This window comes from Sorex fumeus, unplaced genomic scaffold (genome assembly GCF_029834395.1).
Source record: "Sorex fumeus unplaced genomic scaffold, SorFum_2.1 ptg000030l, whole genome shotgun sequence".
In the NCBI taxonomy this organism is placed as follows: domain Eukaryota; kingdom Metazoa; phylum Chordata; class Mammalia; order Eulipotyphla; family Soricidae; genus Sorex; species Sorex fumeus.
Genome location: NW_026606087.1, coordinates 18,185,572 through 18,211,972, shown reverse-complemented (window position 1 = coordinate 18,211,972; position 26,401 = coordinate 18,185,572). Strand labels below are relative to the sequence as shown.

Sequence of the window (26,401 nt, the reverse complement as noted above, 5' to 3'; positions counted from 1 at the left end):
CTGACACCCCTCCCCAACACCTTGCCAGGAGTGATCCCTGAGCACAGAGCCAGGAGTAAGTCCTGAGTACTCCCAGTGTGGCCCAAAAACCAAGAAAAAAAAAAAGATTAAAAAAAAATTGTCGTAGGGCCAGGGAGATGACTCACAGTAGAGCACACACTCTGCACACAGTCCCAGGTTGGAACCCTGAGACTGCAGTTTCTCAAACTGCTGGTTGTTGCCCAAGCACAAAGCTGGGAGCAGCCTCTGAACACCACTACTTGTGGACCCAAAACAACAACATACACTCAAAAAAATAAATAAACGAATAAAAATCCCATCCTGAGGGGCCAGAGCAATAGTATAGCACAAAGGGCATTTGCCTTGCACGCAGCCAACCCGGGTTTGATCCCTGTATTCCACATGGTCCCCTGAGCACCGCCAGGAGTAATTCCTGAGTGCAGAGCCAGGAGTAACCCCTGAGCACAGCTGGGTGCAAAAAGAATTACATAAACAAACCTCCCCGCAAGAAAATAAAAACAAACAAAATTCCTGAAACCCAGAAGACAAATAATAAATAGCTCTCATTATGTTAGTTAAAATACTAAGACCTATGGGTGGTGACTGAGAATCCGAGAGAATCTGAGAATCTGAGAATTCTGAGCTGGAAAGAACCTGCAAGCTCTGTGTCAAGAAAGGCCGTCTTTAATTAGCAATACCTGCTGTGGCGCAGAGCAAACAACTGTAGCCTTATGTATCTATTTACAAACCTCTCTCAGATAATAATCTTTAACAGGGGATGTGTCTATATCTTCTTTAAGAAAAATTTATGTTGGGGGGGCGGAGCAATGGTACATTGGGTAGAATATTTGCTTCCCACATGGCCAACCTGGGGTCGATCCTCGGCATCCCATATGGTTCTCCCAGTACTGCCAGGAGTAATTCCCGAGTGCAGAGCCAGGAGTAACCCCTGGCCATCGCTGGTTGTAACTCAAAAAGCAAAAAAAAAAAAAATTTAAAATTATGTTGGGATTGGAGAGATAAGACATTAAGGCACTTGCCTTGCACACACCAAGCCAGGATCGATTCCTGGCACCAGAGTTGGCCCTCTGAGTATCACCAGGAGTGATCTCTGAGTACAGAGCCAACAGTAACCCTTGAACAACACAGGTGTGCTCAAATAATATACAAAAAAAAATCACCCAATTAATCTATTCGATGATTATTATTTTTTTGAGGGTGTTTGGGTCACACCCATAAATGCTGCAGGGTTACTGCTGGCTTGGCGTTTACTCTGGGCTCAAACGTAGGACCGCATGCAACACATGCTCTCCATCACTTTGAACATGGTCCTGTTTCACCTCTTTACATATTTTTCTAATCTTTTTTGTGTGTAAAATGTTATTTTACATAGCTAACAGCACAGTGCATAAAAGAATATCTTTATGTAAAAGAAATATTATTTATTTTTTTATTTTGTTTTTGGAACACACCTGGTGAACCACATGGGATACCTGGGATGGAACCTGGGTCTGTTGCTTGCAAGGCAAGCACCCTACCCACTGTGCTATCTCTTCAACCCTGTTTCCAACTTCTAAGCCGGTACAGTTCCCATCTACACACCCTACAGAGCAACCCAGCAGCCTTAAAGGTGCCTGCCACTTCAGTACTAGCTTCTTTCACTGTCTGTCCCTCTCCAGGGCTTAAACCCAGTGTCCCACACAGGGGCAGGTACTCACCACACAGCCACATCCCCATCCTGAATGTGGCCCTTGTTAACTTTTTTTTTATAGAACTTAGTGTTGTCCTCCAAAAGTAGGGTGAATATTTTACTCCCTTTGCTTCTAGGTGTTAATAACAAAGGCATGCCTGGCCCTCTTTCCAGCAGGAAAGAATTAGAAAAAGTAGGACTGTGACTTACCTCTTTCCCACACAGTGCCTTTCACTACTCTCCACCTCATCCACAAAATCCCTTGTAACAAAGATGCTTTAACCCTGTACTATCTCTCCAGTCCTTTCGAAATCTCATTTTAAACCGAAGGGGAAACTAACCATAATCTGGTTTTAGGTGCTGGAGAGCTAGTATAGTAGACAGGATGATTGCCTTGCACCTGGTTGACCTGGGTTCGATCCCAGGCACTCAATGTTGTCTCCTAAGTCCTACTAGGAGTAATCCCTGAGTGCAGAGTCAGGAGTAAGCCCTGAACACAGGCACATATAACCACCCCATTTCCCACATGGGGTATCAATTTCTCCTATTAGTAGTTAAACAAGTAATTTGTTAAGTAACTTCTTTAAGTATTTATTTATTATTGGTTAAATTCTTTTTAATGTTTTTCTCTCCTCTCACAAAATGTATGAATACTATAGCTCTTCTGTTGTTCCTCAAGCTTCCATATGCAAATGTCTACTTGATAAGTCCAACAGTATTTCCAGACCCTTTAAGACCAACTGTATTTCCAGACCCTCTAAGAAGCCTTTCAAGCAACCCACATCTCTCCACTGATCTCTTACAAAGTGTCTTATTTCACTGTTACTTCCACCTCTGGTGCTGTAGCATAGTTCTACTAGTTGTGGATGTGTGCCTATCTCTATCTCTAGAATAAGATGAGAGAAACACACTTCGCTTATAGGGTTGTTTTTGTTTTGGATCTGCATCTGCAGTGCTCAGGGAGCTATTAGTTTTAAGAAGGAAGGAAGAGAAACACAATGTATCATCACTATGATGCTATGAAATATGAGATATACACTTACTCATGCAACAGTGGCCAAGGTTATTTCTTCCTGTGCAAGGACTGGAGAACAGATGAAACCATGGCACCTGACCTCAAGGAACTCTAGGTCTGGTGGACACGACAGGCGGGGACACGTCCTATCTGGATTTCACCCGTCTTTAAAGCCCTGTATCCAGTCTATTGATTGAGCTGTCAAATTTTCTGTTTCCATTATTGATTTCATTCTCAAACTACTAAATTAACCTGGAAACCCTCATAACCTGGGTTTGTTCGGGAAGAAGCACATGTTCCCAGTTACTGAAGCCATTTCCAGCTGGGTGATCTGACATTCAAACACTGAAGCTGACGACAGAAATACTCTGGTGAGGGGGTGCCTCCCAGCTGCCCAGCCCTGTCCTCCTCCTCATCCCTATAAGGATGGTGCCCCTTAACAGACACTGTGTTCCATGTATTTGTTCCCCAACCCACTTCCAACTTTGTCCAATATTTGGTTGTGGCTACATCAATTTATCTATAATATGTCCATCAAGTATCAAACACAATACCTAACACACAGCAAATGGCTTTTGAACGTTAGCGCCCTTCCTTTTGTTCATTTTCTTCATCTGAGACTTGGCATACACTGTAATTTTAGCCTGTGAGGTTGATTTTCACATCTCCAGCTAATGAAATATCCACTGGCTGAAGTAGCCCCTCGTCTATGAAGACAACCCTGCATCCACTAAAGTCAGCTGTTCACCATGTTCCCATACAGTCACTGACTGTCGACTGTGGTTCTGGTCATCTGGTACACTCATCTGGTATAGTACCACCAATCACAGCTCTGCATGTCTCTCTGCCTTCCTAACTCTAAGCTTCAGAGAAAAGACTAACAGATGTATTACTGAATCCTCAGTCTTAGGCAATAAGGGCCAATCCATTTCCTTGAATAATGTTTATTGAGCACCTACTGCATAACAGATACTGTACTAACTGCTGGGTGACAAGACAAAATAGGCTACTATTCAAGAAGCTCGGCTGGTAAGAGACATAATTACAACGGAGGGTGACAAACCCTAGAGGACAAACATAGTATGTTTAAGGATGGTGAAGAATCATGCCCCTAGCCCAACCACAGACCAGGCACTTAAAACGGTTTCTTAATTAGGCCTTCGACCCACCTTGGCTAGCAATAAATCCATCTCTGAAACTCAGCAGGGACAGAACTGGTGCTCCTGATCTGTGGATGACTTGGACTGGAACCCTAGGATTCAGAGTGAAAGGGACACTTTTACATTTTCCTTCAAAAGCAGGGCTTGACTATATTCAACATCTACGTACATATAGTATTTAGCTCATAAAATCAAATACGACTAATGTGACAGAGACAAACACTTAGATGGCGTCTTTCCTGGCAAAATCCTTAACTGGGAGACCAAGATAATTTATTTGAAATAATTTTGGAGTAAGTCAAAGCATGTCTCTAAATACACCACTGAGCTCAATAAATTAGGTCACCACCAGTCTCTAGTTTTTAGAGGAGGCCGAACAAGGGAACAAGGATTAAAGATATCAATTTTGTTTTTTTTTGGGGGGGGCCACACTTGGCGATGCTCAGGGGTAAGTTACTTCTGGCTCTGCACTGAGGAGTCACTCCTAGCAGTGTTTGAGGGACCATACGGGATGCTGGGGATCGAACCTGGGTTGGCTGCGTGCAAGGCAAGTGCCCTAACCACTAAACTATTGCTCTGGCCCCAGATATCAAATCTTTTTTTTTGGGGGGGGGGTCACAACCAGAGATGCTCATGGGTTACTTGGCTATGCACTCAGGAATCACTCCTGGCAATGCTCGGGGGACCAGAGTGGTGCAGATGATTGAACCTGGGTTGGCACGTGTAAGGCAAATGCTCTACTCATTGCACGATTGCCCAGTCCCTAAGATATCAATTTAATACTGTGTGCATTATTTCTCTTTTTGGAGGGTGGGGTCACACCCAGCTGAGCTTAGGGCTTGTTTCTAGTTTTGCACCCAGGAATCACTCCTGGCAGGGCTCAGGAATCACCTTCAGTGTCAGGGACTGAGTCTCAGTAGCCGTGTAGAAGTCCTTTCCTGCTGTACTACCTCTCCAGTCCAGTGTTAATTTTAAAATTTGTATCTAAAATTAGAAATGTAGATAGATTTACAGATAGAATTATAATCTGACTAATTAAAAATTCTGAAAACTGCTGGAACTCCATAAAATACAGGAGATAGATAGCCGAGAATAAACTTCCTATGTAAGGGTGATATAACACAACAGAGTCTATCTCCACAGTCATGCACAAGTGTGAAACTAATTTAGATTATGGTAGAAAACGGACAAGCTGATCACTCTTCAGCTGTAATTTCTTTACTGCTCTTGGAACAAAGTCCAAACCTCCCTCTTAGCACGGCAGGTCAGCCCTTCCTAACCGAGCTCCTATTACCTGCTCTGAAATAGTCTTTGCCGCTGCCTCATATATAAGGTGTGTGTGTGTGTGTGTGTGTGTGTGTGTGTGTGTGTGTGTGTATATAAGTTGGAGTGATAGCACAGTGGGTAGGGTATTTGCCTTGCAAGCGGCCAACATGGCCGACCCAAGTTTGATTCCTCCGCCCCTCTCGGAGAGCCTGGCAAGCTACCGAGAGTATCTTGACCACACGGCAAAGCCTGTCAAGCTACCCGTGACATATTCGATATGCCAAACACAGTAACAACAAATCTCACGATGGAGACGTTACTGGGCCCGCTCGAGCAAATTGATGAACAATGGGAGGACAGTGACAGTGATGAGTGTATATATATATATATATTCATGTGTTTAACTACTCCAAGATCTCTGAAGAGGGCCATACTTCACAGGCCTTCACGCCTCCATAGATGCTATGCTCTGAAATCTGGCTGCCCCTCTTCTTTATTTGTTAGCATCCTACTGGACAAGACCCAATTAAGAGTCATGGGTTCTTCCTTTCAGTCTCCTCAGGGCTTCTCAACTGTAGGCGAACAGCCCTTTGGACCACTGATCACACTGACAGTGTTTATCTCTACAGTTCAAGACAAACATATTCTGCCTCAGGGCAACAGAGTCATTATCTTTCATTCCCATCTGACCGCTGTGCACAGAGATCTCATGCCCACAGAAGTCCGTCCCTGAGGATCGGTTAACAAAGAACAAGAGGAGGAAGGGACTCAAGTGAAAAAAAATGTTCAAACCTAGGAGAAAAAGGTTGTGTGATGCTCTGGATAGGATTTTGAGGTTTGGTTTTTGGGCCACAGCTGGGAGTGCTCAGGGATAATTCCTAATGGAACTAGGGTGCTGGGGATCAAGCCTGGGGCAGCTGAGTGCAAGGCAAGCACCTAGCCGCTGTGCTGTCTCCCTGGCCTCTCTCTGGATAGTCTTTTTTTCTTTTTTTCTTTTTGGGTCACACCCAGCGATGTTCAGGGGCTACTCCTGGATCTGCACTCAGGAATTACTCCTGGCGATTGTGCCTGGGGGACCTTAAGGGATGCCATTAACTTGAGTTGGCCACAGGCAAGGCAAAAGCACTACCTACTGTACTATCGCTCTGGCCCCACTGGATAGTTTTAGGACCAATACAAAATCTGTTTTTCCCATTCGCCCTCTCCTCTCTGGAAAGAAAGATGGCGGCCACATGGGAGCCTTGTGGACAGCAGGCATGAGCCGGGGGAGCGGGGGCGACTAAAACCTCATGGGAAGGGGGGCGTTCCGGTCCGTCCTTCACACCCTACCGAGGTCACCAGTTGCCCCCCACGAGCGGCTCTCCAGCACGGCCACAGCCCCAGAAGCACAAGGACTTAATGCATTACCCAGCAGCTTGGATCAGAAAAGTGAACGGACTATGCGTTAATCCAGGCCATCAAGTCTGCCAGAGGGGAAAGGGTGTTGCCCCATTCGCCCTCTCTTCTCTGGAAAGAAGGATGGCGGCCGCATGGGAGCCTTGTGGACAGCAGGTATGAGCCGGGGGTGTGGGGGCGACTAAAACCTCATGGGAAGGGGGGCGTTCCGGTCCGTCCTTCACGCCCTACCGAGGTCACCAGTTGCCCCCCATGAACGGCTCTCCAGCACGGCCACAGCCCCAGAAGCACAAGGACTTAATGCAGAACCCAGCAGCTTGGAGCAGAAAAGTGAAAGGACTATGCGTTAATCCAGGCCATCATGTCTGCCCGGAGGGGAAAGGGTGTTGGTCCCTTCCGCCCTCTCCTCTCTGGAAAGAAAGATGGCGGCCACATGGGAGCCTTGTGGACAGCAGGTATGAGCCGGGGGTGTGGGGGCGACTAAAACCTCATGGGAAGGGGGGCGTTCCGGTCCGTCCTTCACGCCCTACCGAGGTCACCAGTTGCCCCCCACGAGCGGCTCTCCAGCACGGCCACAGCCCCAGAAGCACAGGGACTTAATGCAGAACCCGGCAGCTTGGAGCAGAAAAGTGAAAGGACTATGCGTTAATCCAGGCCATCATGTCTGTCCGGAGGGGAAAGGGTGTTGCCCCAGTCGCCTTCTCCTCTCTGGAAAGAAAGATGGCGGCCACATGGGAGCCTTGTGGACAGCAGGTATGAGCCGGGGGAGTGGGGGGGCGACTAAAACCTCATGGGAAGGGGGCATTTCGGTCCGCCCTTCACGCCCTACCGAGGCCACCAGTTGCCCCCCACTAGCGGCTCTCCAGCACGGCCACGACTCCAGAGCACAGAAACCAATTTCTTAACTATCTGACTTTCAGTATAAATACTTCCAGGGTCAATAAGTAAAATAGCAGAAATCCAAAACCAACATTTAATTTTTGAACCCAGCTGTAGAAAGCAAATCACGTCACAATGCTTTTTCAGCATGTCTGATTTGGGGGGGGGGGGGGGGGTAAACTCTAAATTATAGTGGTGAATCTTTTATTGAAACAATGAATCTAATCAAAGCAGATAGAGTGTTAACTAGAATTCATCTGCCCCACAGGGACTGGGAGGGGTGGGGGGTGGGGTTTTATTGGGGTTCTTCATGGTAAAAAAAAAAGTATTGGTAAAGGGAAATGTGTTTGATATTTGCATGACTGAGACCTAAACCTGAAAGCTTTGTAACCTTTCCCAAGGTGATTCAATAAATAAAAAAAAATTAAAAAAAAAATCTGTTTTTGATAGAGCCTGATGAAATAGTGTTAGCTTACTTAACAAGTTCATTCCTAAGTCATCTGAATCTAATACTACAAAGAAAATAACCAAGCTCCTTAAAATTAATAGTTCTAAAGTGGTGTGTGTGTGTGTGTGTGTGTGTGTGTGTGTGTGAGAGAGAGAGAGAGAGAGAGAGAGAGAGATGCGTGCTCTATCACTGCACTATGATTATTTAAGCTTAATTTTTGCAAAACAACCTTTACTATAGGAAAGTCACAACAGCATGTACCCAAGACAATTCACACCAGAAAAACTATACCAATGAAAACTAAATCCTTAATTCCGTAGCACTCTATATGCTAGGCCAGATCAATGTTAAAGTCAATAAAAATTCCCACACTATAGAAAAACTGCACCATGCCAATGGATGGCAACGCACCTTGGATTCCTTGCATCCAGCTGATAAATGTTCCCATCCTGGGTTCCAGCCAACAGCAAGAAGCCAGAGAGAAAAGTACAGCAGTTGAAGGCATCTGAGCCAATAAAGAGGAACACCTGGAACAAGGAGGGGACAAAAATGCTAGTTCAAGACGGATTTATTTTCAGGGATAAGCAGGTACCCTGAGAAGGAAATTTTCACTTATTTACAGAAATTTTCACTCATTTCTTCCTTCCTCTTTCAAGCCCCCTTCATCTAAGCAAAGCGTTCACCATCAACCGAGGAGGCAACGCTCCCAGGACTGAGGGGTGGGTCTGAGGGGGTCTGAGTACTCACGCAGTTCATTTAATACCATACTTTCTGGGGGCGGTTTTCACACTACTAACTCCTTGAAATAATGACTCTAGGATCCTCAACATTAAAACCTTTTCCCTCTTTTTCCATACAACCCTCTATTTGAGAAACACTTGCATTTCACACATTGAAATTATGCTTCTTGACACTTCTAACTCTTTTGAAAGGAGGCACTTTGCAGGTAATGAAACAAACAAAGTGACAATCACAATTGTCTCCTGAAAAAAAGAAATTACAGATTTTAGTGTAGTCCTTCTTGTTAACCATACTGATCATTTCTCCCTGAAGGGTTCTAAAAAGGAAAGAAAAAATACACAACTAAACAAAACCCGCTGATTTCCCTTTGGAAGAAAAAAGCCAACATGGAAAATCAGAGTACAAAGGCTCTATTAGCAAAAATACAGACATTCTTAGAACAAGTTTTGAAAATGAAAAACATCACCAACACAATGAAATAATAAGATACAATAAAAACATAAAACCTGTGAACAAACAAAATCCCTTAAGTTGTCTGGGCCATAAAAGATTCTAAAAAAAGAAATGTTTAATTATGGAAGTCAATTTTTTTTTGTGTGTGTTTTGTTTTGGGGCCACACCTAGCAGTGTTCAGGGCTTACTCCCTGTTCTGCACTCAGGGATCAGTCCTGGCAGCGCTCAGGGACCTTATGTGGTACTGGGGATCACACCCATGTTTGCCATGTGCAGGGCAAGCGCTTTATCTGCTGTTCTACTGCTCTGACCCCAGGTTGTCAGATTCTAGCATATTCTGCCCAGCAAAACATCAATCATGGGGCTGGAGAGATAGCACAGTGGGTAGGGCGTTTGCCTTGCACGCGGCCAACCCGGGTTCGATTCCCATATGGTCCCCTGAGCACCGCCAGGAGTAACTCCTGAGTGCAGGGCCAGGAGTAACCCCTGTGCATCGCCAGGTGTGACCCAAAAAGCAAAAAAAAAAAAAAAAAATTAAATAAAAAATAAAAACATCAACCATGAAGAAAAAAATCCAGTTAACTCTTCTATAAAAGATGCTCTGGATGTTCTGTGATCACAGCCCTAAATGCCTGAGGTCTTTACTCAATTTAAAGCTTTATGTTACTTTTGATTTTTTGCGGGGGTTTGGGCCACACACAGTGATGCTCAGGGGACACTCCTGGCTCTGCACTCAGGAATTACTCCTGATGTGCTTGGGGCATCATATGGGATGCCGGGGATTGAGTCAGGTCACATGTAAGGCAAACTCCCTACCTGCTATACTATTGTTACGGCCTCAGAAGTTCATATTATTTTATTTGTTTATTTATTTTGCTTTTTGGGTCACATTCAGCGATGCTCAAGGGTTACTCCTGCCTCTGCACTCAGGAATTACTCCAGGCGGTGCTTGGGGCACCATATGGGATGCTGGGGATTGAACTCGGGTCGGTCACGTGCAAGGCAAACACCCTACCTGCTGTACTAAAGCTCCCACCCCGTTCATGTCATTTTAGATAGACTTTCAATTAGGGTCATACGGCCTCCAGGTGGAACCCCCAGGATATCCTAAAAGGACCACAGATGACATTTGAGTAAATGGAGGGCCACGGCCTAAGTCTAGGAGGTCAATACGCAGACGAGGGTCAGGCGTGAAGAGGACACAGAAAACAAGGTTGAAGAGGCCCCAGTGAAATAGGAAGGTCTATGAACCTTTAGTGACAGGAGAAATCTCTACCACCTCGTCCTTTTACATCAAGTATGCCAAGACCCAGAGGGAAAGTGACTTCAACCAGGGCCACAAAACAGTCGAATATGTAATCCTCGTCACGTAAATGGTGCCAGATAAGGCCCACTAAAACCAATTCAGTGATGGAGAAACTGAGGTTCCAGGAGATGAACAAATCTATCTGAAGTCACAGACCTTGCATGGAAAAGCTGGAAGTTAAAAGGTGCCTTTAGGGGCTGGAGCAATAGCACAGCGGGAAGGGCATTTGCCTTGCATGCGGCTGACCTGGGTTCGATTCCTAGCATCCCATATGGTTCCCCGAGCCCTCAGGGGTAATTCCTGAGTGCATGAGCCAGAAGTAACCCCTTTGCATCGCCGGGCACGACCCAAAAAGCAAAATAAATAAAGCACTGCACTGTAGCATTGTCCTCCCGGTGTTCATCGATTTACTAGAGCGGGCGCCAATAACGTCTCCATTGTGAGACTTGTTACTCTTTTTTGGCACAGGAAGCTTGCCAAGCTCTGCCACGTGGGCAGGATACTCTTGGTAGCTTGCCGGGCTCTCCGAAAGGGGTGGAGGAATTGAACCCGGGTCATCCGCTGCAAGGCAAACAGCCTAGCTGTGCTATCACTCCAGCCCAAAAAAAAAAAAACAAAAAAATAAATAAATAAAAGGTGCCTTTATCCCAAAAGTCAGGCTCTCCCTCAGTACATGGCACTGCCTCTCACTCGAGCAGCCTCCTTAGAGAAGACACATGGAGCAAGTAAAAAAGTTTCTGAAACAACTTTCTCAGAATCTAGAATGACTAGTAAAAGCATTTGTGAAGGAACGACCCCGGCTGCCCCAGGATTTAGAGAACCACTTGCCGGCTGCCTGCTCTGGAGTCCCAAGCACTGAAGCTTCTTATCTTCCCGGGCCAGCAGAAGCATTTTTGACTCTGTTCCAACCTCCCGTTCACCTGCATAACAGATGAGCTCGATTAATAATGAGTAATATAACCAGCAAAGACACAGACAAAATTAAAACAAACTTTCAGGTCTAGAAAAATAGTACAGCAGATAAGATGCGTGCCTGACACATAGCTGATTCAATCCCCAACACCCATAAGGTTCCCTGAGCCCTGAGTCCCACTAGGTGTGGCTCAAAAAAAAAAAAAATAAAAGAAACAAAACTTTTTTGGACTGTGACAACAGAGTGAGGGGTATCACAAGGGAAGGGGGGACATGCTGGAACAGGCAGAAAGGGCTATTGGCAGTTGGGGGTGATATACAGTTTCTGAGGTAAGACTCTGTATACCTAAAACCTAACAAGGAAACTAACATTACCTCACTTGGGCTAAAAAGTAAAAGCAGAAAGTAAAAGGGTAAAAAAGCAAAAATAAATAAATAATAAAAAAGGAACAAAAAACCTAAAAAAAAAGAAAAGAAAAAAATAAAAAGAAAGAAAAAAAGAAAGTAAAAGGGTGACTTCTGGGGGGTTGATTTGTTACTTGTATGTGGCCATACTTGGGGGCTTATGTATGTAATCCTGGAAATCAAATCCAGGGTCTCATACAGTTGCAAGACATGTGTTCTACCATATGAGAAACATTCAGAAACAGAGTGACTTTCACTGCATGTAAAATATACTTCAATCAATTCAACTTTATAGCATTATTAAGTCCTTTGTACTATGACAAAATACCATCTTAGGAGTAGGGGTACTAGATTGAACACTCAAGACTCAGAAAATCAGGAGGAAATAAAATATGTTCATTCCCCAAAATACATATTTATTACAGGCATATGACATATCAGACCCTACTCTGGGCATTGAGGATATAGTGATATACAAACAGACAAGGTATCAGTAAATAAAAACGTGGGATAGTTTCAAATAGACATGAGTTTACAAAAAAAATAAAACAGGAGAATATGATCCAATATGATTCAATGTGAGTAGACAGTGAATGGTGACTGGAGAAAGTAACATGAGATTTATTTACTTATTTATTTATTTTGGCCACATCTGGTGGTGTTCAGGGTTTCTTCTGTGCTCCGGGATCATTCTGTGTTTTTGTTTTGTTTTGGGGCCACACCGAGCAGTTCCTGCCTCTGCACTCAGGAATCACTCCTGGCCGTGCTCGGAGAAACATGCTGGGGATCGAACCCAGGTCAGCCTCGTGCAAGGCAACGGCCTTCCCCACTGTTCTATCTCTTTGGAATTATTCAGGAATTACTCTGGAAGGTGCTCGGGGGACCATTTGGGATGCCGAAGATGGAACCTGGGTCAGCCATATGCAAGGCAGGCTCCCTACCTGCTTGCTGTACTATACTCTGGTTCTGTAACTCTCAACTTAAACCTCAGCTTTAAAGATCTGAATTGCACCTATGAAGAACCTAGAGAATGCGACATGTGGACATGTGAAGTTAGGGAAATATCTTCCAAATAAAGCAAAGACCAGGAGGCTGGGAGCATCTGCAGCAGTGAAATTTAGAGTCTATGGCTAGAGCCTGGCAGGCCTGGCGGAGGGAGAGCCATGCGACAAGGCAGGAGAGAAACGAAGGGCTCACAGTGCACGAGGATTCATCATAAGCCCAGGCTAGGGTGGGCAGCTTCCGGGCCTCGGCCTTGCTGCTCCCAGTTGTGCGAATGGTGAGTGCAGCTGCGGGACTTGCAGCATCTCTGGGGCCTCGGAAGGCGGCCCATGGCACTGCTCAGGGCTTTCTGAAGTCTACTGCCTGCTCTTACTAAGGACTGATCTCAGTGTGTGTGTGTGAGTGTGTGTGTGTGTGTGTGTGTGTGTGTGTGTGTGTGTTGTAAAGAGGAGACTGAAAGGGAGGAACAAGAAGTTTAGTTTTTCAGAAGTTTATGTTTTGGCTGATTTAACTGTGTCATTCCATAAGTACACTGAACTACTTACAAGGTCCTGAAAGCCCGCAGTGGACTGGAAGCAGGAACACTGGGCTGGGGTCCTAAAGGGATATGGTTAAAGATGATGGATTGTTCGCCTGATATATTCCTGCTATAACCACTTTTTCTCACTTCTGTAATAATGCTTGCTTTGCTGCGCTTGCGTGAACTTACATGAGAGGCCAGGCTGTGGGCAAAACAAGTTTTGTAGGTGCTTACAAAAGTGCTCAGAGCTCCAGGATGAGGTTTTTCCTAATAAAAACAGAGGCCGCTGCTCCTGTCCAGATGGACAGCCCACCGCTGGTGTCACTAAAGGCTCCTCTAAACTCTTATTTTTGGCCTCTGGTGGTCTTTTGATTGTGACCCCACAACAATATATATTACATATATGTGTGTGTGAGTGTGTGTTGTGTGTGCGCACTTGCGCTCAGGGTTTACTCCTGTGTCTGTGCTCAGGATCACTTCTGAGGGGCACAGGGGACCATGTGTGGTGCTGAGGTCAGCCCAGGTCAGTCGCATGCATGGTAAACACCCTACATACTGTACTATCTTTTTCCCCCCCACTGTACTATCTCTCTGACCTTTGATTTATTTTTATTTATTTATTTATTGCTTTTTGGGTCACACCCAGCCAATGCTCAGGGGTTACTCCTGGCTCCACACTCAGGAATCACTCCTGTCAGTGCTTGGGGGAACATATGGGATGCTGGGAATTGAACCTGGGTCGGCCGAGTGCAAGGCAAACGACCTACCTGCTGTGCTATTGCTCCAGCCCGATTTAATTTTTTAAATGAACACAGTGGCTGCTCTGAGAAGAACCGATTATAAAAGAATAATACATGCAAAGTACCAGGGAGGAAACCTGGGTCTTGTGCACTCAAAGCAGGTGCTCAAGTCCTTTGATCCCAAGTTGCATTTTGTTTCCAATTTTTTTTCTGGGGGAGGGGATGTGTAAGTGCCAGGGATAGAACTCAGGGTCTCACGCACACAAGGCAAACGCCTCTAACCCTTTTGAAAAATTGAATCACTGTGAGATACAGTTACAAAGCTGTTCAAGATTGGGTTTCAGTCAATGTTCCAATACTCATCCCTTCACCAGTGTCTACTCTCTCCACCAATGTCCACCAGTGTTGTCCTCCTGCCATCTCCTCATCCCCTTGTCCCCCCAACCCCCAATACACTGCCTGCCTCTGTACACTTTCCTTCTCTCTCTGGAGGGCAAATATTTTGTCACTGAGCTATCTTTATTATTCGTACAGTTATCAAGAGATTCAGTTATTCAGTAACCATGACATACACATGCTTTGTAGATGTCAAGGCAACAGAAACAAAACAGGTATGCAGTAAATAATATTTTTATAGGTGAAGATAAAAAAAAAAACAAGTTATAGAGTAGGGAAAGAGGAGGAACAAAGATAAACACCGAAGGGGGCTTAGAGAAAATGAAAGAGGAAATGAAAGAGGAATGAAATGACAGGACAGGACAGGACAGGACAGGAAAGGAAAGGAAAGAGGAAACTCTTACTGCCATCCACTTACTGGGCACTTGCTCGGGGGAGCCGAGGTTTATGGAGTTGTCGGCAGTGCCCACGGCCACGCCATTGATGGCAGCGCCGCAGTCTCCAATGACGCCCAGGCAGGCCGAGCGCCCACAATCCCAGAGTCGCGCTGTCCCGTCCCGAGAACCAGACACCACGTTCCTTCCACGATCAACGATGGCTGTATCCAAAACACCTGGCAAGAGGGACAAAAGCACCATAAGATGGGGCAGGCCACGGAGAAACGAGAAGGGCAGAGCAGAGGGAGCTGCGAGGGTGACTGCAGAGAACGCCCTCTGCCCGGGGCTCATGCGCGAGTAGTCACAGAACTGAAGGGAACGGAACCCCAGCTTCCACCCATGCCCACCCAACAGCCAGCCTGGAAACAAAAGCAACTTCATGTTTAACTTTTTCAGTGATGTATTTGAGAGCAATGATTTTCAAGTTGTTGTTTGGTGGGACTTTTTTAAGGGAGGGGAAGGTTGGAGATCCTCCCAGGCATTCTTCCTGGTGGTCCCCAGGCAGCAAGGCTGATGCTTCAAACATTGAGCCTGGCAAAGCCATCTCCCAGGCCCTGTCAATGCCAGGGCTACCACCAGGCAGGACTCATATTTAATTAATTTCCCCGTTTCCCTTCCCTTTGTGGTTGATACTGTTTCAACGGCAAGAACTCACACACTTGGTTGTGGTGCTCACACAAACACACACACACACACAGCACAAGAGATCTTAAACTTTTTGTGTTTTTTTTTTTTTTTGGTCACACCTGGTAATGCACAGGGGTTACTCCTGGCTCTGCACTCAGGAATTACTCCTGGCGGTGCTCAGGGGACCATATGGGATGCTGGGAATCGAACCCAGGTCGGCCACACGCAAGGCAAATGCCCTACCCGCTGTGCTATCACTCCAGCCCCAATCTTAAACTTCTGGTGTGTTTCCTGGAATCACAAATAGTAGTGCTGTGTATCTCACAGTGATTTCATTAAAAAGAAGAAAAAAAATAGCAGTGTTGCTGGGATATGTTTACGGTAGTGCTCATATTCTATATGGGTGGTGCGGGGGATCAAACTCTTGCTCTACCACTGAGCCAGGCCCCTTCGTTATTGTTTTATCCCCTTATTTATTTAGTTGGTTTTGAGGCAACATCTGGCGATGCTCAGGAATCATTCCTGGCGATGCTTGAGGGATTATATGGGGTGCCAGGAATCAAACCTGGGTGGGTCGTGTACAAGGCAAACGCTCCATCACTGTACTATAGTTCTGGTCCCATCATTCTTGTTTTCAGTTTTGCTTTACTTCCGAGTCACACCCAGAGGTGCTCAGGGGTTACTCCTAACTCTGTGCTCAGAAGTCACTCTCTGCAGTGCTTGAAAAACTATATGGCTTCAGGGATCAAACCCAGGCCTCCTGAAGGAAAAGTATGCATTGTATGCTCCGCCCCTCAATAAGCTATGCCTCCAGCTCTTAAAACTTTTTTTTTTTCTTTTTGGGTCACACCCAGCGATGCACAGGGGTTACTCCTAGCTCGTGCACTCAGGAATTACTCCTGGCGGTTGTTTGTTTGGTGGGATTTGGTGGTTCAGGGGACCATATGGGATGCTGAGAATCGAACCTGGGTCGGCCATGTGCAAGGCAAATGCCCTACCCGCTGTGCTATTGCTCCAGTCCCTTAAAACTTATTTTTTAAGCAAATATTAGTAGATATTTCAGAAAGTTAACTTTAAAAATCACTCTTAGAAGATTTTTATGCTTCCAATGAGATCAGATTGAAATAATCTCTCCATATTAAATAAGATGTGACTTCTGACCTGAGAGATTGTTTTTTATTTTTATTTTTTGCTTTTTGGGTCACACCCAGTGATGCACAGGGGTTACTCCTGGCTCTGCACTCAGAAATCACTCCTGGTGATGCCCAGGGGACCATATGGGATGCCGGGGATTGAACCTAGGTCGGCCACATGCAAGGCAAACGCCCTCCCCGCTGTGCTATTGCTTCAGCCCCTGACCTGAGAGGTCCTTCATGCCAAAGAATGCAAGCTGTCACCCCAGTCCCAGAAAAGTCTCTCCTGCAACAGCCTCGGTCAGATGTAGCCACCTGCCCACAGGGGGCTCATAAGCGTCCCAGCTCCCAGGAAAGGCTGGTCTCCTCCCAGGAGGAAGAGAAGATCCATACCCCTGCTCCCAGATCCAGCACAGGGGGTGGGTGCTATCTTTTTGCAGCCAGGCATAACTGGACAGAGAGGAGGAAGTGGGGAGAAGGAGAGTAGGGGACAACAGGCACTGCCATCTGGCTAGCCCCAGAGCATCACTTCCGCTTCCCTCTTGGTGGGGGAAGGCGGGGCAGCAAATGAATTTCAACCACACAGTCCATGTGCTCCTCAGGGCTTTGGGAAAAATCCTTCTGGCTGCCAACCCCCAGAATCACTAGTGTCTGAAAAATGTCCTGGACACAGAAATAGTTTTCCTATTATTTATTTATTAGTTTTGGGTCACACGCAGCAGTGCTAAGTTTACTCCTGGCTCTGCACTCAGGAATTACTATCTCTCCGGCTCCAACAGTTTTCCTTTTTAAGAAGGTTCTATAACTATTTTCCATGTCACAGTGAAAAGATCAATTAAACATGAGCCAAGGCCCGGAGCAATAGTACAGCAGGTAAGGCGTTTGCCTTGTATGTGGCCAAACCCGGTTTGATCCCCAGCATCCCATATGGTCCCCCCAAGCCTACCAGGAGTGATCCTGAGTGCAGAGCCAGGAGTAAACTGAGCATCACCAGGAGTGGCCCAAAAAGCAAAAAAAGAAAAAACCAAACAAACAAACAAACAAAAAAATCAAAAAATCAAAACACCCAAGCCAAAAAACTGTGAGTCTAGAATGAATATATTCTGGTCTCCTCCTAATCCGCCTTCGGCATTGGGCGCTGATGTGAGACTTATCCCAAGCCATGGACTACAACGAAAGGCCAAGGGCATGTGGGGCAGCAGCGCTGATCTGCCCTGAAGCTCGCTTTCCATTCTGGGCCAACACGATTTTTTATTTATTTGCTCCCTTGGATAACTGCCATGGGTTCCATCCCCTCCAGGATGCTAACTGCACTACTGTGTGAGAATGGCGTGGCGTATCTCCTGCACTGCACTCAGGAGATACGCCATAGTGTATATTGTTTTCATTCAGTTCCTGCACCGTGTTCTTAGAAATCTCCAAGAAGCTGGCAGTAGCTCCAGGATTACAGAGCAGGAACGCCTAATTGTTTCACCAGGGAGAAAACAATTTGGAGTGAAGAGTCTACCAAACCACCCCCTTTTTGCCAATTAGGACTAGTTTTCCTGCTGTTATATCCTCTCAAAACTCCCAAGCCTTTACAGTTTTCTTTTTATTGTTGGTCGCACCCCACCCCCACTCCACCCCACCCTGCAGCTTTGGGACCACACCTACAATGCTCAGGGCTTACTCCTAGCTCTGTGCTCAGGGGATGCCAGGCTGGCTGGTGCAAGGCAGGCATCTTCCCTGCTGTACTCTTTCTCTAGTTCCTGCCTTTTAGTGTTTTCATGGGAGACTAGGTTTTAACTTGGGTCACCCAGGACTCGACTTCCATAAAGTCTAGAGACTGGTCTGCTTGAGAAAGGTGGTGCAGAGAGATTAGAAGAGGCCGGACCAGGTGAGTGTGATAAAGAATTTCAATCCCAGGCCTGTAACCCCAGGGCACGAGACTCCCTCTACACACCAGAACAATCTTCATGGGATCAGAGCAGGTTAACCCACGTGAGCAACAGAGTGTGTGTGTGTGAGTGTATGTGTGTGTGTGTGTGTGAGCTAAAAGCAGGTTGTAATTGTGTGTGTGTGTGTGTGTGTGTGTGTGTGTGAGAGAGAGAGCTAAAAGACAGGTTGTAAGATGAAATCTCTGTGTCCACCTTGAGCTGCCAGGTATGGATCTATGAAACTGGGGCCCAAATCCCTAACCTTCTAATCCTGGCTGCCAGAGGGCGTGTGAGTCACATCTCATTGCAGGGGACCAGAGCCAGTGTCCTGCAAAGCAGCAGCTGTGATTCACATTATCCCTTGGCAGCAGTCAGAGGAGGAGATGGGGTTCATGGGTGTGCTGAGATCCACCTCACTGTGCTGGGACAGGGACAAAGGCAGCAGAACACATGGCTGAAAGCGTCTGCTCCTGGGCTCGTCTCCCCAGTTTCCAGCACCTCCAGTGACAGTATCTGTTGAGCTCTGTATCTGATTTGGTGACTGACTGCTAGGTGGTCTAGCTTGTGCGAATATAACGAATATAAACCTTTTCTCCATGCTCGTCTGGGCTTTGCTATTTACAATACTGTTGCAGGAGAAAAACATCCAAAACAAGAAAGGTTTTGCACCAGACAAAAGGAAATTATACAAATTTGGGGATCTTTCTTGAAGTGTGGTGGGGGGATCTTCAACCACCCTGTCTTTTGTGCACCCCTTCCCCTATTTCCTATTTTGTTTTTAGTTTATTTTTATTTTTTTTAATATTTTTTTGGAGGGCTGTTACACATGGTGGTGTTGAGAGCTTATTCCTGGCCCTGCACTTAGGAATTATTCCTGGTGGTGCTCAAGATCATATGGAATGCCAGGGATGAAACCTAGGTCGGCCGCATGCAAGGCAAATTTCCTACCCACTGTACTCTGACTCCAACCTCCTATTTCCTATTCTGAATCAATTCTTTAGTTCATCAAAGAACTACCATTTCCTCCCTTTCCCTTCCATCCCCTTGATTACCCTGGCAGACCCCTCTTGACCCCTCAAAGCCCATACGCCATACACAATATTGTGGTGTGTCATTACATGTCTTGAAATTATTTTTTTTAAATCTGGAAGAACACACCATCCTTTCTTTTGGTGGTGGTGGCAGCAGGGGGCAGTGCATCAGCAATGTTCAAGGGTTACTCCTGGCTCTGCATTCAGGAATCACTCCTGGACGACTCAGGGGACCATATGGGATGCTTGAGACTGAACCTAGTCGGCCACATGCAAGGCAAGCACCTCACCTTCAGTACTATTGCCCCGGCCCAGAATACACCGTTCTTTATTCCCAATGTCCCAAGTAAGGACTAGCCTTTGATATTTTTCCTGCGAGACACACACTGCTATATTACTTTTATTTTGAGTACTAGTGTAAAGGGAAGCAATAAGGGGGACTTCGATGAAGAAAGTAGCATCAGGAGACCAATACAGGGAAGATGAATGTATATACAAATCACTCAGAAATTAAACTTATGCAGGTTCAAGAAACAATTCAAAGTGATCACAAGAATGCTTAATAGGAGATGTAACTCTACATTTCCTACTAAAAATCTTAAATCCGTGTATCATTCTTACTTGGTTTGTGTGAAACCTTGAGTCCGTGGGGCAGGAGGGTGGGAGAATACAGAAGCACGGCCAGCCTGTTCCTTCCCTGATCACCACCCCGCAATCCTGAGCTGCAGGAGACTGGACCCTCTTTGGGCTTTGGTGACCCCATTATTGGGAAATGTTTATTTGGTGCATACTTCCTTTCCCATGTGCTATCAGGTGTTACACAAATGCTGATCTTTCCCCCAACTCTTTCCTCTGGGAAAATACAATGAATAAAGACTTATTGGCACTGAAAAACAACAACAACAGCAACAAAGCCGCCATACACAGATTAACAGAACAAGGGCTGGAGCGATAATGCTACAGGTAGGGCACTTGTACTGCATGCAGCCAACCCAGGCTTGATTCCTGGCATCAGCATCCTATATAGTCTCCCTTAGCCCATCAGGAGTGACCCCTGAGCACAGAGCCAGGCGTAAGCCCTAGATTCCCAGCTGGGTCTACCCAAAAACAAACGAATAGGTGATACCAAGAAAAGTTAGTCGTCCCAAGGCACCAAGTCTGGGAATGAGTGGGGTCGCCTAACTGACAGGCCTAACTGACAGAAAGCCTTTTTGGTGATAGTCACTTTGCTTGGACTCCCCAGAGATAGTCCTGGCTTCAGTGAAGCCGACCCAAGGAGATCCTCCAGCCCTCCCCCATGAGAGCAGGAGGTAGATTCCCCGTGCTCAGTGTGCGTGAGCAGACCCAGTGGGTTACTGTCTGCGTAGAGAGGGAGGAGGACAAGGTAGCAGAGAGCATTCTACACCCAGCCTCTCCTGAGGTGAGTCACAGAGACTGAACTTCCAAGTCAGAGACTCCTTATTACTTGAAGGCAAGAGATGGTGCAAGTCAGTACCCCACTTTCACCAGGATGGGGTCTGCAGGCAAAACTGAGCTGCTTCTTCACCTATTTGCAACAAGGAAGGGGAAGCCAGTGTTCGGCTTTAGTCAGAGCAGTATCAAGAGGGGCCTGAGCAGACAGCTTGCGGGTCCTTTCACTGACAGGAAGCCGCCTGCTAGTAACACAGTAAGGAGACAGTCCCGGGCTAGGGCACAAGTATTCCATTCAGCTGGCCCCAGTGTGATCTGAGGCACCACGAAGTCCCGTAAGCATTGCTGGGTTCAGTGATGTAAGACCCAGCGCACTGCTGGAACAAACCCTCAGCCACAGTCCAGGCGACTGCCAACGCCAGGAGGGGCCCCTCGGCCTCTAAAGTATTACTTGGGAGCCCACCCCTCAGCCCAAACAAAACTAAACAGGGGCTCGAGCAATAGTACACCGGGAAGGGTGCTTGCTTTGCATGCAGCCAACCTAGGTTCAATCCCCAGGACTCAATATGGTTCCCCAAGACCTCCAGGAGTGATCCCTGAGTGCAGAAACAAAACCTCTGAGCACTGCCAGAGTATGGACCAAAATGCAAATTTGGTATGGACCAAAAATGCAAATAAGTAAATAAAAACACAGTATGATCCAGAATTTTATAAAAATCCAAACATCTGCCAGTATTATAATCCGTGAAGTCCTTTATTACTGGTCATCTGGGTATCTGTTATTGTCCTTGGTCTCGGAGGACACAGATCAAAAAGAATTAAAAAGTCATGAGCATAAGCTCCCTGTCAGATAACACCAGGTTGTAACAGGACAAGATGATTCAGGCAAGTAATACTTATTTTATTAAACTCCATTTAGCTAATCCTATTACAGGAGCTCAATAAATAGCTTGCAGTCTGAATAATAAGAAAAGCTGGCCCAAGTTTATGTACTGAATTAGTGACCCATGGCCTGCTGCTGTTCCTCTCAAGATGAGACAATTTCACGTATGCAATACAAACTCCAGCTGCAGGCCTCAGCTCCCCCATAGCAGCTCAACGTCACGTACAGGCAAGGCATGGCCCAGGCCATTTCCCACCAAACTCTCTAATCATACAGGAAATTTCCCTTTGAGAAGGCTTTTTCAGCAAAATGGAACTTTCTCAAACTACCACCAAATGAAAAACTAGCCAATTTAGTCCTATTTGAGAAGACATGATTAGAGACTACTCAGGTGACTACTATCCAACTAACAGTCCACGCGTGGAGTATAGCTGGCAAATAACATGTAATCATCACAGTTACAGCCTCACTGACAAAACCATCCGGAACAAGATTTTAAAAATAGCCTCTGGGAGCCAAAGAGATAATATGTTGTGCAGGGCTCTTGCCTTGCATGCAGGTGACCCAAGTTTGATCCCTGGCACCTCATATGGTCCCTTGAAGGAGTTATCCCTGAGCACAGAGCCAGGAGTAAGCTCTAAGCACTGCCAGGTGTGGTCCCTCCAGGCTGGGGAGTTGGTTCAGCAGAATGGAGCACAAGCTTTATATGCAGGGCCCCCAGATTCAATGCCTAGCAGCATGATACCCTGAAATTGATGTGAGTGGCCCCAAAACAGAGGGGGGGGAGGAAAGGAGGCAGGGAAGCGGGGGGGGGGGGAGAGAATAAGAGAGAGAAAGAGAAAGAGAGAGAGAGAGAGAGAGAGAGAGAGAGAGAGAGAGAGAGAGAGAGTGTTCAGGTGAATCACATTCAAATATCCTAACCAAAGCAAAGTCTGGGGGATGGGACAGCAGTGGTGGGCGATATTAGATTAGCTTCAGGAGACCAAAATAATTCTTAGTAAAAAGACAGAATATGGGGGGAGGGAGGAAAAAAAAAGAAATAGAATACATTTCATATTTCTTTCATTTTGTGGAGTGGTGGTGGTATAATGTTTGGGCCACACCTAGAGGTGCTCAAGGCTCACTCCTGGCTCTGAGCTCAGGGATTACTCTTGCTCAGGGGACCATACGGGATGCCAGGGATCAAACCTGGGTCAGTCGCATGCAAGGCAAGTGCCCTACCTGCTGTACTATGGTCCAGCCTACATTTCATATTTCTCGGAATATGTTTATAAAAATTATCTGGTTTTATTTTGATTGGCTCACAAGCTTGATTAGTAAAACTTAAAAAAAGTACTCCTGGTGTTGAATGACATGATAGTAAACAAGTATCAGTTGTTTTGATGCTACTTGGGACCAAGGTACAAAGGAGTGTACATGGACAGTAATGGCTGTAATGCCGTGTTCAGAAATCAGTGTCCTGACGTGCCTACTGGCATTTGGAGGCAGTATATCCTATTTCAAAGAAAGTATGTCAGAGTTTGAAAACAATGGCCCAGGGCCTGAAATGCAATCTGATTTCTTAAAATTACTCTACAAATTTCAGCCTCTATCATACTCTCGTGAGCAAAATAACTCAATCAACTATAATGATGTTTTCATTTTGTCTCATAGATCAATCTATGTCTCTAAACTCATCGACCTAATTAATTAACCTGGAAATTCACAAACTTTAAATGTATTAAAATGTCGGGGTTGTTCTTTATACCAAGTGATTTTATTAGTGTGCTAATGGTTCTTTCCATAAACAAAAGGAAAGCCCGATCTCCCGATCTCCCGGGGATTCCTTTTTATACTTTGTTTGCCAGTGGCTGACTTTCTCGGCTACAGACAAAGCTTGTTTTCCACACTATCTTCAGCTGCTCTCCGTCATCATGAACCAGGAAGAACCACAAATGTTTGTAATTACTTTTTATTGTTTTTTGTTTTGGCAGTGTTGGGAATTGAACCCAGGACGTCACACATGCAAGGCAAGTGTTCTATAGATGAACAACAATCCCAACTCATGTGTAATGTTGTTGGGGGCCTCACCCAGGTGTCACAGGACGTACTCCTGGTTCTGCACTTAGGGATCACTCCTGGCAGGTTCCGGGGAACTTATGGAGTGCCAGGATCAAACCTGGATTGGCAGCATTCAAGGCAAAGCGTCCTCCCCACTGTGCTATTTCTGGTCCCTATTTTCAAGGAGTTCCTGGATTTTGCTACTAGAATGTGTCAAACCTGGTGGGAGGGTAGGGACCCAGTCAGTGATGAAGAGAAGCAGACAGTATGCTGAAGGGTATGATATTGGAGTGCTGTGTGGATAAAACCCTGTCATTAACAGTACTATAAATCATGGTGCCTCAAGTAAAATTTAAAAAGATGGCCAGAGAGACAGTACAGAGATTAAGGTACTTGCCTTGCACAGAGCCAACCCTGGTTTTGATCCTATGCGCTACATAAGGTCCCAGAGCACTGTCCCTATAAAGAAAGCCAGGAGTACGCCCTGTGCTGCCTAAGTGTGACACAAATATGATTAAAAAAAAAAAAAAGAAACAAAAACCAGGTGGGAGGATGACAGTACAGTGGGTAGGGCACTTGCCCTGAACACGGCCAACCCAAGTTCGATCCCTGGCATCCCACAAGGTCCCCTGGGCACCACCAGCAATAATTCTTGAGTGCAGAGCCAGGAGCATCATTGGGTGTGGTCCAAAAAACAAAAACAAAAAATAGCATATTTAGACCAGAAAGATAGTTCAGGGGCTAAGGTGCTTGCCTTGCATGCAGCTGACCTTAGTTCAGTCTTCCAGTCGTGTATTGTCCCTAGAACACCACCAGGGGTCATACTGGTGACTCAAGTCACCCCGAGTGGAGAGCTAGGAATAGCCCCTGATGATGGTCTGGTGTGGCCCAATTACCTGTCCACCTGGACCAAAAACGAAAAAAAGAAAAAATGGGTGTGGGTAGATGTTTTCATTCTGTTTCTACAATCTGGTATTAACTGATTACATGATAAATCCATTTCTTAAAATTTGAACTATGGTTTAAATTCATGGAAGCCCAGGCCAACCCTATATGTGGGATGCCCTGACTTCAATCCCTAGTACCACTAAAATAAATAAAGCCATGGGAACTAACAATAAATTTATATCTTTTCCACCACCATGTATGGCTCTGGTGGCCCCTCAAGCACCCCAGGGCCCACGGACCACCCGGTATGACACCTCCAAACTAAATAAAAAATATAAACAAAAAGCAAATAATAAAAAATCTCTATCACTTGGGGTCAGGGGCCGGCTCACTGGCTGAGTGCCATCTTGCAAGTGTAAGGCGGCAAGTTCGATCCCCAGTGCTGCCATATGCACGGATAGACATGATTCTTGCATTTCTGTGGTCACTAGCACTGCCTGTGATTTGTTTTCTTTTTCCTTTGATCTTAGGGCTATACCCAGCAATGCTCAGAGGTCCTCCTGGCTCTGTGACCAGGGGTGGCCCACAGAAGTACTCAGGGGACCACACTGTCTAGGCCTCCCATATGCAAAGTGTGCGCTCAGTCCACTGAGCACTCTCTCTAGCCCTGAAAGCTATTTCTGGACGCACACAGCCAGGTGTGTATGAGCTGCATACCTACGCAACCAGAAGCTCCCTAGAAAGCACCACAACTCAAGATGTATTAGCAACACAAGCAGAGAGTGCAAGCCTCGCCAGCACCATGCGAGGACAACAGCGGCCCTGGAGACCACTACAACCAGAGTGCGTGAGGCACAACTAAACATCCTGACCTCCATCAAGCTTGTGGGCCAGCACCACTTCTTTTTTTTTTTTTTAATTTTATTTTACTGAATCACTGTGATATAGTTACAAGTTTTCATATTTGGGTTACAATCACACAATGATCAAACACCCATCCCTTCACCAGTGCACACTCCCCACCACCAATCTCCCCATTATACCCCCCCTTCCCCTGCCTCCATGGCAGACAATATTCCCCATACTCTCTCTACTTTTGGGCATTATGGTTTGCAATACAGACACTGAGAGTCATCATGTTTGGTCCATTATCTACTTTCGGCACACATCTCTCCCATCCCCATCAATTCCTCCAGCCATCATTTTCTTAGCGATCCCTTCTCTATTCCATCTGCCTTCTCCTCTCTGCTCATGAGGCAGGCTTCCAGCTATGGAGTAATGCCAGCACCACTTCTAACAGAGCACCACGACCCTGTCACCGAAACAACAGCAGAAAGGGAACGAGAGGAAGCTCGACCTTTGGTGCTTGGATGTTCCCATTTGCCTGCAGTTTTTACTACCACCTCAGTCATAACATTAAGGACTAAAACAAACAAAAAAGGGGGGGGAGGAGCTGAGAGATGATACAGGGGGTATGGTGCTTACCTTGCATGTGGTCAACCCCTCGGGTTCAATCCCCAGCACCTCCTATGACTCCACAAGCCCTGCCAGGATGCTCCTTGAGCACAGAGCCAGGAGTAAGTCCTTAGCACTGCTGGCTGTGGCCCCAAAACAAAACCCCCAAAAAGTGGGCATACATCATTCTCTCTCTCACTTCCTCATTCTTTGCCTCCTTTCCTTCCCTTTGTTGTTTTAACTATAGGAGTCA

The 26,401-nt window shown here is 46.0% G+C and overlaps 1 protein-coding gene across 2 annotated transcripts in view; it reads right to left on the bottom strand.

The window, feature by feature from the left end:
* The window catches only part of PAAF1 (proteasomal ATPase associated factor 1), a 41,273-nt gene that overhangs the window by 3,851 nt on the left and 11,021 nt on the right, over positions 1-26,401 (bottom strand). For both annotated transcript variants that reach the window (XM_056115926.1, XM_056115927.1), the window contains exons 7-10: positions 14,747-14,941; positions 11,182-11,273; positions 8,265-8,380; positions 3,875-3,957 (exon numbers count right to left, since the gene is read on the bottom strand). In XM_056115926.1, the coding sequence (XP_055971901.1) occupies positions 3,875-3,957; positions 8,265-8,380; positions 11,182-11,273; positions 14,747-14,941 (486 nt within the window). The remainder of the gene's footprint in view (positions 1-3,874; positions 3,958-8,264; positions 8,381-11,181; positions 11,274-14,746; positions 14,942-26,401) is intronic.